This window comes from Sinocyclocheilus grahami, unplaced genomic scaffold (assembly GCF_001515645.1).
Source record: "Sinocyclocheilus grahami isolate Dianchi unplaced genomic scaffold, SAMN03320097.WGS_v1.1 scaffold22.1, whole genome shotgun sequence".
Taxonomy (NCBI): Eukaryota; Metazoa; Chordata; class Actinopteri; order Cypriniformes; family Cyprinidae; genus Sinocyclocheilus; species Sinocyclocheilus grahami.
The window spans coordinates 2,914,436-2,927,006 of NW_015505201.1; the positions used below are offsets into that span (position 1 = coordinate 2,914,436).

The 12,571-nt window shown below is 37.8% G+C and overlaps 1 protein-coding gene across 1 annotated transcript in view; it reads right to left on the bottom strand.

The window, feature by feature from the left end:
- The window catches only part of LOC107559988 (zinc finger protein 239-like), a gene marked incomplete at its 5' end in the record, with an annotated part of 52,256 nt that overhangs the window by 16,587 nt on the left and 23,098 nt on the right, over positions 1 to 12,571 (bottom strand). The window contains 2 exons of the mRNA XM_016244028.1: positions 2,622 to 2,624; positions 6,219 to 6,326. Of these exons, the coding sequence (XP_016099514.1) occupies positions 2,622 to 2,624; positions 6,219 to 6,326 (111 nt within the window). The remainder of the gene's footprint in view (positions 1 to 2,621; positions 2,625 to 6,218; positions 6,327 to 12,571) is intronic.

The window sequence follows — 12,571 nt, forward strand, 5'->3', positions numbered from 1 at the left end:
GCAATCAGAGATCAATTACTTCCAGTCTATAGGTTCAGTTCTATTAATGGGGGATCTGAATGCCAGAACGGGGAAGGAAGTGGACTACATCAGCTCAGATGGAGACAAATATATAAACGGTTCACTTAATCATCAACAGAAACGTTTGGCCAAAACACGCCAGAATTATGACAACACAATTAACAGACATGGAAAAGAAGTCCTGCAGCTCTGCAAAAGCCTGGGTCTTTACATAGTTAATGGCAGAGTAAAGGGTGACTCTCTGGGTCGATTTACATACTGCTCATATCTAGGCAGCAGCACAGTAGATTACGCCATCACAGATATAGACCAAAGTAAGATCAATTATTTCACAGTCATGCCTCAGCTGCCATTATCAGACCACAGTCACATAATCCTCAGTCTCAACAGGTCAGGGAATCATCTGCCCTCTTCAGAACAGAAAGTTAAATCATATCCGCTCCCCCCCAAATTCACAGTCCTGCCCAGTATGAAGCTGCGCTCCACAGCACCCAAGCTGAGAACATGATAGACTCCTTTCTCTTGACTACGTTTAGTGAAGGGAAGAGAAGTACCAATTCAGCAACTGAACTGTTAACTAAAATCTTTTCTACAGTGGTCAGAAAAGCCCTCAGAAAAAGAAAATATTACAGATGTAAAAAAGAAACCGCTAAAGATGCTTGGTTCAATAAAGAATGCCAAAAACTAAGAAAAGAATTACGATCATTATCAAATAAAAAACACAGAGACCCGGCAAACCAACAAATACGAGCCACATATCAACAAACCCCTTAAATTATACAAGTCACTATTAATACAGAAGAAAACTGATCACATCAAAATAAAAATAAACAAAATTGAAGCAGCAATCGACCAAAATTCTTTTTGGGAATTATGGAACAATTTAGACAAATCCAAAGAGGCCAAGCACCTTCCCATCTGTGACCCAAACATCTAGACTGAACATTTCAGAAAACACTATTCACTAAACGAAACTACCCTCGCCCAAAAACATCTGACCGCCCAACTAAAAATCTGGACAATTTCCTGAGATCTGGAAAGAGAACGTGATAACCCCAATTTTTAAACAAGGTGAGAAGTACGACCCAAATAATTATAGAGGCATCACAGTGAGCAGTAACCTCGGAAAACTATTCTGCTCTATTATTAATGACAGGTTAATTAAGTTCATCCAAGAACACACGATTTTAAACAATTGTAAAATTGGATTTATGCCTAAACAGAGAACTTCAAATCACATTTACACACTCCACACACTCATACAAAAATATGTTCATCAAACAAAACAAGGAAAAATGTTTGGCTGCTTCATTGATTTTAAAAAAGCCTTCGATTCAGTATGGCACAATGGACTTTTCCTAAAACTAATTCAAAGCGGAATAGGAGGAAAGACATATGACATCATAAAGGACATGTACAACGGGAACAAGTGCTGTGTGAAGATCAACGACAGACGGACTGATTATTTCAGTCAGACCAAAGGAGTGCATCAAGGCTGCAGCCTCAGCCCGACTCTGTTTAATATCTATATTAATGAACTGGCATCAGCACTCGATAAGTCCTCTTGTCCTGGTCTGACCCTCGAGGGCAGAGAAATCAAATGCCTCCTGTATGCTGATGATCTTCTGCTCTTGTCACCTCATGAAGAAGGGCTACACCAAAGCCTCTCAGTTATAGAGAATTACAGTAGAGACTGGGCCTTACCAATAAACATGGAGAAAACCAAAATTATGATCTTCCAGAAAAAGCCTTGCCTTACTGACAAAAAATGTAATTTTACAATCGGGGGAACACTTCTTAATCATGTCACATGTTATAATTATTTGGGTCTCACTATTTCAGCTTCTGGTCAATTTGATCTGGCAATAAAACATCTGACCGATAAGGCACGCAGGGCTTATTACACTATAAGAAAATCTTTGTTCAAATTCAACCCACCGATTAAATTATGGCTAAAAATCTTTGACAGCATCATCAAACCCATTCTTCTATACGGTTGTGAAATCTGGGGCCCCAAATTTAAATTAAACTATACATCTTGGGATAAAAACCCCACTGAAATGTTCCACCTGGAGTTCTGCAAGAACATCCTGGGACTCCACAGAAATGCCCCTAGTCTTGGCTGCAGGGCAGAATTGGGCAGATTCCCCCTTCTAGCAGAAATCCAGAAGAGAACAGCCAAGTTCTGGTTCCATCTATCAGACACACTGACAGATGATTACCATCACTGCGCTCTTACTTACAGGACAGGACACCCAGAGAATGACCCCATGCACTATTTAGTGGAAAAATATCAACTCAGTTCAACAATTCAGTTAAGACACGCAAAAATTAAAGAAATTGGAAAAATAACCCAGGAAGAATACATCCATGATTGGCAGATCAAAGTAGCACAAATTAACAAATTAAAGTACTTCTACAGATTAAAGACTGGTTATCAATTGGCCCCTTACTTGATCAAAATGAAAGACTATGGTCAGAGAAAGCTGAGTGAGCACAATCTGAGTGTGGAGACGGGCCGACACAAACAGAGCTGGAGAGAGAGAGAGCTCCGACTGTGTTCTCACTGCACAGAGGGACTCGTAGAGGACAAGCTGCACTTCCTCACACACTGCAGCAAATATAAACACATCAGAGACACTTATTTTACACAAATAGCTCAAATTGTGCCTGAATTCCAGCAGGCGAGCCACATAGACAAACTCTGATATATTTTGGGAGAGAAAGAAAAGTGTATCCACCTGGCAGCGCAGTATGTATCCTCCTGCCATATTATGAGGGACAAAGGCTAAACTCTCTTTTCTTTACCAATGCTCTCTGTAAGTAATCACCTTGTATTTGCTATTGTTTTTTTTTGTTATATGTGATAATATATGTAGTGTTTTTTTTTTTACTGTCTATATGCCTGTACAACTTGTTCGCTGTTTATTGCTTTGGCAACATTGTGCTGTTCCACAGTCATGCCAATAAAGCTCAATTGAATTGAATTGAATTGAGAGAGAGAGTGTGTGTGTGTTCATCATCAGAGAGTCATGATCTGCATGAGCTCTCAGAATTTACTTTTTGTTCGTATTTTGAGATGAGAGTTAGATCAAAAATGTTAAATATCTGAAAGAATATCAAATTCTGAACTGAACTTTAACAAAAGGAAATCAGAAAACGTTATTTTTGTTTTTAAAACGAAATATTCAGCGCAGAGGATCAGTTTCTAGCAGCACAGACCACAGGAAAATCAGAGGGAAATTCAAAAACAGGACAATCCTTCAAGATAAACCTCAACAGTTCAGAGAGGGAGAAGCAGTGAGTACAACTAACTGCAGTGGACAATATTTATTCTCAAATACAAGGACATACAATTTAAAATGGACCTTTTTATAGTTTTTATAAACTAAAGGTGCTAAAAATGCTAAAAGCTAAAGCTATGGCTACCCTACACTCTGACATTCCTCAATGTATAAATTCAAATGAGCCAGAGAACATTAACCAATCAGAGGAGAAGATGCAGTCACCGGTGCTAAAAATGCTAAAAGCTAAAGCTATGGCTACCCTACACTCTGACATTCCTCAATGTATAAATTCAAATGAGCCAGAGAACATTAACCAATCAGAGGAGAAGATGCAGTCACCCCACTGCCATATGCAAATGAGCTCCCCACTCTGCACAGACTGTGTGTCCATACAGTACCCCTCTGACGTCACAGCTGAGTCTGCAAGGAAAAACTATAAGCAGAAACTTCTTAAAGACAACCCAGAAACTCTTTTTGCAGATTCCTTTAAAACTGGAGAATTCTGCAATCTCATTTTCTTCACTGATCATCCCAGCGTCTGGCATAAAGCCATCATCAACCATTACCCCTCTGTAAAAAAAGAGGACATCTAATGGCTGGAAAGTCCAAATCAGAGAACCACGTGACCCCGACACCACAGTGATAACTGTGAACTTATATAAAAATGGCACAGTCATGATACAGGGAAATCTGAAAACATTCCAGACTGACTACAGCGCAATAATGAAACAAGAGAAAGCACTATTATCTGAATGTCTAACGTCTGAGCAGAATACACAGAGCAGTAGCCCAGATCTCAAGCCCACGCCTGCAGAGAGCCCTGCCCAGGACCCCTCGTCCCCCCTGCTCAAATCCATACCTGTACTCCAGGAGCACTTCACAAGGCTGGAGGTGGAGATGGTGCAGCTCTTTAGTTAAATTGGTAGGTACACGTTAAAACACATGTATACAATGTTCATCATCGTCTTGTATGAATCAGCCTACGTTTTTAAAACGTTGGAAGGAAACATATGGACGTGATAAAACGTTATAAAAACGTTTCTGCAACGTGGGGGTTTTTTCACATTATCACAACCTTTTCACAAGGTGAAAAAAAAAAAAGTTTATGAGAGATACAAACTTTAATCACATTTTTTTTGTGTTTCCTGTTTACTCAGGACTTTTCTGTATTTACATAGTCTCTATAGTATGATATCTAGGTGAAAGAGTCTCTGTGTCTGTTCCCCGAACTTGCAAATCACTGATTCTTGAGAAGTGGGACGAAACATTATTGGGGAATAAAACCTTGTACTCAGACAAATGAAACAACACGTATGTGTCTTAATTTATTCATGAATCTTACATGTACTAAGCTACTGAGCTATGCTTTGATTCAACCTCCCAACTTTTCTCTTTTATCAAAATATGATTTTTACCTTGGACTGTGTAATATAAATGCAACTTTATCTTTAACAGAGATCAAGGTGTTTTTAACATTTCAAAACACATTCTCATGTTAGCAGACAGATTACACTTTCACATGTGACCAACAATTCCTCAAAAAATATAAAATATCATAATCAAATATTATCAAGATATTCATCTGAGGGAGGTGACAGAGATGACACATCTGACGGTGGTGATGAAAACCTGAATTTGTAGTCATTTTAACGATCAAATACACTCAATCAATCAATTACTGTATTAAACAAACACAACAAACAGTGAGTATGTTATTGTTTGTAAAGCTTTTATTCAAGAGTCACATTTTATAAAAACAAGCTCTTTTTATCATTAAAAACATTTTCATCCATTTGATAGCATATGAATGATTGAATTGTCTCTGTGTTGTTTCAAGGGGAAAAGCATGAACTGTTTATGAATTCCATTTTACCGACAATGAAGACCTCACAATATTGTTATTTCAGCAGCATGAAAAACAAAATGGTTATTCAAACTGGGAATAAATAACTTAAAAGAAACACAGCGCTTCAAGACTTCAGCCTAAAACTGTGAGTTCTGCATTTTCACAAAAACTCTCGTTATAATTACTGAAGCGGTCTACACTGCACAATCAATCTCTTTTCTGCAGTTTGTTGTTTATGCTGATGAGTGAGTTTGTGAATTCAGTCAGTGAGGGCACACCGAACAACTCCAGAGTTCTCCGCAGTGACGAATCAAAACACCTCTGATTGGATATTGCATTCATAAGCTCAAGAGAATCATGTGTGATTGGTTATAATGCTCAACACTGCAGACCGCAGAATCATCTCACAACACTCAAAAATAAATCTGATGTAATGTAATAAAGCAAACCTACTATAAATTAAATGCTGCGATCGACACCTTTCATTCACGTTACACATTTCACGACAGCTTCTTATAGCACTACTACAAAATATCACCTAAATGAAGTCAAATGTATTCCTGTGGAGTCGTTCACAGACGTCACACACGGTGTTCAGCTAATAAAGATCCTCAGCGCAAGCCAACAGCAGAATTTGCAGATTTGGCTTCAATTGTCTGAAGGTCTTTATGTTCTCCCTGTTCTTAAATGTCCAGGTATGAATGAGAAACCGCTTCAGATGATTCAGTGCGTGCAGGGAACTGAACAAATCATTCAAAGTGATTCGTGAACAAATGCACACCATTTTGCAGGCTTCTTTGTTCAAGACCTTGAATAGAATCGACTCAAAAGAGCGATTCATTTGTGAATGGGGCATCGTTCATGACCCAGATAAAAGAGTGCACTTGGAATAAATTACATTTGATAAGGATTTGTTGAGGACACAGCATCAGATCTGAAAGAGCTGGATCTGAAGATGATCTACTTTCTGTGAATGTGTTTTGTATGACTGTGTAAAGCAAATGAATTATTGAAACACTTCCCACATGCAGTGCAGTGATACGGTTTCTCTCCAGTGTGGATACTCTCATGTGTTTTCAAATGTCCTAACTGACTGAATCCCTTGTCACAGTGTGAACACTTATAAGGTTTTTCTCCAGTGTGAATCCTCTCATGTCGTTTCAAATGTGCAGCTGTAGTAAAAGTCTTTTCACACTCAAAGCACATGTACTCTCTCACACCAGTATGTATTTTCTGATGTTCTTTCAAATATTGTAGACATGAAAAACTCTTTCCACACAAATAACATGACTGTGGCTTCTCCTTTGTATGAACTCTCAGGTGTTTCTTCAGGTATGAAGCTCTCAAAAATGTTTTGCTGCACTGATCACATGTGTGTGGTTTCTTTTCAGTGTGGATATTAATGTGTCTCTTAAGAGTTGATGAGTGTGAGAAGCTCTTCCCGCACTGATCACAAGTGTATGGTTTCTCTCCAGTATGAACTCTCAGGTGAACATCAAGATTTGTTTTGCCTGTCAAACTCTTTCCACACTGAGTGCAGGTGAAAGATTTCTTGGCTCTTCTTTTCTTTAAATCTTCCTGTTTAGTTTCAGAGCAACTTTTGACATGATTTCTCTCGTCAACTTCACTCGATTCTTCATTTAACTCTGAAATAAAAGTAAAAATGGTTTATTTTCAGTTAGTCATAAAAACAGAGAAATGTGAAAGGAGATAAAAAATGAACCCTGATGTAAACATATGTCTTTTTGATGCATTTTTATAAATTATGTCTCTCTGAGATTTTAACTATTTGTAAGTATTATAGACACAAATCCCATGTTTCTACAAGGAGAACTATTAAATATGTTTGATCAACAACAAAATTAATCTAACATACATTAATTTTAGGGCTGCAACAACTAATCGATAAAATTGATTATCATCGATAATGAAAATCATCGACAACGATTCTCATTATCGATTAGTCGAGTCTGCCCACAGTGCACGTCCAACTTCAGCCGGTTACATCAAATTACATCACTGAATTACGCATTTCTATGGACAAAATGCATCTAAAAATAGTGGAGACAGAATGAGATGCTGCGGGAGAGTTATGTGATCCAAGCTTCCCAAAACATGAGAATTCTTTATTTTAAGCTGTAAGCTGATGCATTAGCGTGATGGCTTGCCCTGTCAGGCGCTTAAACTCATTGACTCATTCTCAAATATTTCTGAATACTCAATCAACTGGAGTAAATCTGCTATTCTTTCATTAAATTCCACCAGCTTGGATGTGACATCCCATACACCACCACTTCCTCTGTGCACCAATTACATCACATATCTAGGTATTAATGTTTCCCCCAGGCTGTCAGAGCTGTTTGGACTCAACTACTCTCCATTACTTAAAACGATAGACGATAATCTTCAACGCTGGATGAACCTACCACTATCTATTATGGGCAGAATATCAGTAATTAAAATTACTATCCTTCCTAAATTTATTTACAATGACACCAACACAACACACCCTTTCCTGGTTTAAATCACTAGATTCAATCATTACCAAATTCTACTGGAAAAACAAGACCCCAAGAATTAAATTGACTACCCTACAGAAACTAAAAATACAAGGAGTACTGGAAGCACCACATTTTTACCACTACTTTCTGGCCAATCAGCTCCAAAATATACACAAATGGATTCACCCTGACTTATCAGAAAGCACATGGCTAGACGTGGAACAAAAAATTTACAAAGGACATTAACACTTCAGAATTACCCATCTTCAATCAGACCATCAAAAACCATCACTGTTTTAAATAACAAATAGCAGACACTCCTCTTGCACCATCTAAATACACCCTGATCTGGAATAACCCAGATTTTACAGCTAACAAGAAGCCACTCAACTTATGCACATGGGCAGAAAAGGGCATCACACAACTTCACCATATGTTTCATAATAATAACCTGGCACCATTCTCCCACTTGGTCCAGAAATACGGTATTGGGAGTAATTGTTTTTTGGAATACTCACAAATCAAATCAGCAATTCAATCAATCAATTAACCTTTCCCCTCCAATCTCAGCGCTAATTAATATATCGAACTCAAAAAAACTACTCTCCAAAATATACAGAATGATATAAAAATCAGACAATACATTAAGCTTACCAAATGTTAAATGGGAATCAGACTTATCTATTACCCCCGATGCCTCCTTCTGGACACAAATCTGCAGAAATATCGACTTCATGACAAAAAATGCCAACCTGCAACTTATACAGTATAAAGTACTTCATAGATTTCACCTAACTGGACGAAAATTATTTTAAATGGGTTTTACTTCAGAAACATGCTCACATTGTACACAAAACACCCCAGACACCTATTTTCACGCCATTAGGCATTGCACCTCAATTAAAAAAAATTGGGAAACGTTACTGACTCACTATCCAACCTTATGGGATGTCACATCCCATTGTCTCCCTCCCTCTGTATATTAGGTGACATATCCATAATTAATTTAAACAATCCAAATAGTCAATTACTCCTAGTGGCTCTAATTATCGCCAAGAAAACTATCCTCATGAACTGGAAATCAAGGAACACCATACATATTACATCTTGGAAAAACTTACTAATAGAGTACATCTCCATGGAAAACCTGTCAACTTCCACTCAAAATGATACAATAGAATTACACCCCTCTTTTTTTATTTTTTTTTTACCATAAAATTTTTATTGTTGCAAATTGCATTTTTACATTTTATACCACCCCACCCTCCATATACACCCCTACCCAGGCCCAACAATGCAATCCCCAATTAAAACACAATGACATCTGGGGGAGATAAAAAACAAAAACAAAAAAAAAACACATAAAACAAATTAATAATAATAATAAAATAAGGGGTATACATATATACCTCCACTCAATCCACGTCTAGGGTTTGTAAATCATTTAAGTATGTGATAAATTGTTGCCATTTTTCAAAAAAAGATTCCCCCCTACCTCTGATATTGTACTTAATTTTTTCAAGTTTAAAAAAAAAAGACAGAATCTTTGAGCCAAACTGAAATAGATGGGGGTTTAGGGGAGGTCCAAGATAACAGTATTCTGCGCCTAGCAAGAAGAGATGCAAAAGCTATGACGTCAGCCTGTCTCTAGCTTAAAGACTGACATCGAGAAGAAACACCAAAGATTGCAATCAAAGGGCAAACAATTAACTCGACCCCTAGGACATCAGAAAGTATTGTAAAGAAAGAATTCCAAAAGTTTTGCAACTTGGGACAAAATGCAAACATATGACTAACGTTACATGGTGAAAGTTTACATTTATTACACAAATCTGAAACATTGGGATATATTTTAGAAAGTTTTGCCTTTGAAATATGAGCTCTGTGAATCGTTTTAAATTGTATAAAGCTAAGTCTAGCACACAAAGTGGTGGTACGTACATTGTCTAATACTCTACTCCAGTAATCATCCTCAAACTCGAGGTCAAGTTCCTCTTCCCAAACCCTGATTATTTTAATGCTGTGAGAATTATTGTTTGACAGGATAATTGCATATATTTTAGAGATAATCCCACCCATATGAAGATTCAGTTTAAATGCCTCCTCCCATGGAGACTTTGTAGGCAGAGAGGAAAACCCAGAGAGCAGAGAGGAGACACAGCGCCTAATTTGAAAGTACCAAAATAGGTGAGAGGAAGGCAAATTAAATGACGACGATAATTCAGAAAAACTCGCAAACACATTATTAATGAAAAGATCTTCAAAGCATTTCAGACCTTTCTTTTCCCAGAAAGAGAATACAGAATCTGAAAAGGGAGGAAGAAAGAGATGATTATTATGTATTGAAGCCATGATTGATGCCGAGGTAAATTTAAAATGACGTCGAAATTGAAAGAATATTTTAAGAGAAGAGCATACTATTGGATTATCCGTGTAATGTGAAGGGGACATGGGGAGAGAAGAGAACACCATAGCAGGGAGAGATGTTGAAATACAAGACTTAGCTTCTAAGTAGCACCATGGTAAAGAGGAGGCCTGTACCCAGAACACCAGCTTCTGAATATTTGCTGCCCAATAATAATACATAAAATTGGGCAGGGAAAGCCCTCCACTTAGTCGACTTTTTTGAAGCAAAATTTTGGAAACTCTAGGAGTTTTACCTGCCCATATAAAGGAGGAGATTAGTTGATCTATATTCTTGAAGAAAGATTTGGGCAGAAACAGAGGAATAGCTTGAAAGAGGTAAAGAAATTTGGGGAGAATATTCATTTTTACAGCGTTTATCCTACCTAGTGGAGATAATGGAAGATCTCTCTGAATGCCATCTTAAAAACTGTTGTACGGAGAGACCGTGTGTGTGTGTGTGTGTGTGTGGGCACTCTCTCTTTCCTTATGTGTGTATGTGCACACATCCTCGTACCTCACCGCTCCAAACTTAATCCGGGAAGGTGAACATTCCTGCATCATAACTTGGACTGAAAGATGAATGTGTAGAAAGTGAGCATGTCTCCAAAAACCTTTTTTTTTTCCTTCCATTTATAGGGATTTTTTTTTTACAGAAAATAATTTATTTATGTTCTGATTATTGTTAAGCTGCAGGTTTAGGCTCACTTAAGTGACTGCATTTAATTAAGATGAATTTAATTATTTATTCTAATTATTTAGCCTGATATGGTTACTGTTCCAAAATGTTCTATATGTTTCTTAAAAATAAAATGTGTTCAGTGGGGGAAAAAAATGTTTTTTATACCCAGACATTTAAAAATAACATATTTTAGAGCTGTAATCGCAATACCGAGGTTATCATACCGTCAGAATCTCATACCGGCCCATGCCTAACTATTACTATTATCACTTATCACATTTCTCATCCTCCATCCTCTGCTTTTTGTTATTAATGCTATTATTATCATCATTGGACCGATGACCGATGGCGCCGCAGACAGCAGCCTCAGTGTTTGGTTCTCCAGTGTTTGTACTGTTTTTGTTAGTTTTTCCTGTTTTTTGTTTCTCAAACACGATCAGTTTTGCCAGGGATGAGCTGCTAAACATTTGGCAGTACACACCACACAATCTTCTACCGGATTTCGTTTAATCGGACGTTTTGCTTAATGTTGTAGTTGGCGGAGCAGCGGCGCTGATCAAGTGCTTCAGGACGCGCAGACGGGGGAAGCGAGTATTGAAAGGTGGTGTACAGATGTAACAATGTTAAAGAAGATGTGCTGTTCCGATCTTGAAGCGCTTTTCATTAACTGCAAGCCGTTCTATTCGCAGCGGGAGTTTTGTTCGTTTATTCTCGTCAGTGTCTACATTCCTCCGCAAGCACACGTGAGCTTGGCTTTACAGAAACTCGCAGATCTGATCACAGAGACAGAACAACAACACCCAGACTCTGTTTTAATCATTCTCGGGGACTTTAATAAAGCCAATCTCTCCCGTGAACTGCCAAAATACAGACAGCACATCACATGTCCCACCAGAGACAGTAATATATTGGATCACTGTTACACCACAATAAAGAATGCATATCACTCTGTTCCACGGGCAGCTTGCTATGTTCTTTTTTCCAAGTGTTTAATAGACATTAACAAGTTCTTTGAAAAACATATCTACCATCTTTGAAACATGTCTATGTTCTTTATGCTCTATGTTTAGGGTGGTTTCTCTAATAATAAACATACATTTGCAAAAAACATCCATATTTGTCCATGCCATAATGGTCTAATTGTTTATTGGAGTATTAAAAACTTGAAATATATCAATTTAATGACAGTTAAGATCTTATTTTTACATAAAGGATATGCGGATGTCCCACAAACAGTCATTAAAGATGAATGAAAAATAACCACCAACCTCCTTGTTCCTCCTGCTTTATTCTCCAGGGTTCTGGTTCCTCCTGCTTTATTCTCCAGTGTTCTGGTTCCTCCTGCTTTATTCTACAGGGCTCTGGTTCCTCCTGCTTTATTCTACAGGTTTCTTGTTCCTCGTGTTTTATTCTCCAGGGTTCTGGTTCCTCGTGTTTTATTCTCCAGGGTTCTGGTTCCTCGTGTTTTATTCTCCAGGGTTCTGGTTCCTCGTGTTTTATTCTCCAGGGTTCTGGTTCCTCGTGTTTTATTCTCCAGGTTTCTGGTTCAATCGTGTTCTCCTCACTCTCCTCTTTAATAAACAGCATCTTCACAGCAGCAGACCTCAGTTCAGATGATACTCCTCCAGATATTCCTGCTTGCTTCAAAACTTAGTCACAACTATGAGGATGAAAATATTACATGTATTTATTGACCTGATTCAAAAACTGTATTTCTCTATTTACAGAAACAAAATTTCTAACAGTTTGTACTAAGCCAGCATCACGGTAAAACAACAGAGAGCGCGGTGAAACTAATCTTCTTCTTCTGAGGTTTAATGGTGTTTGGCAA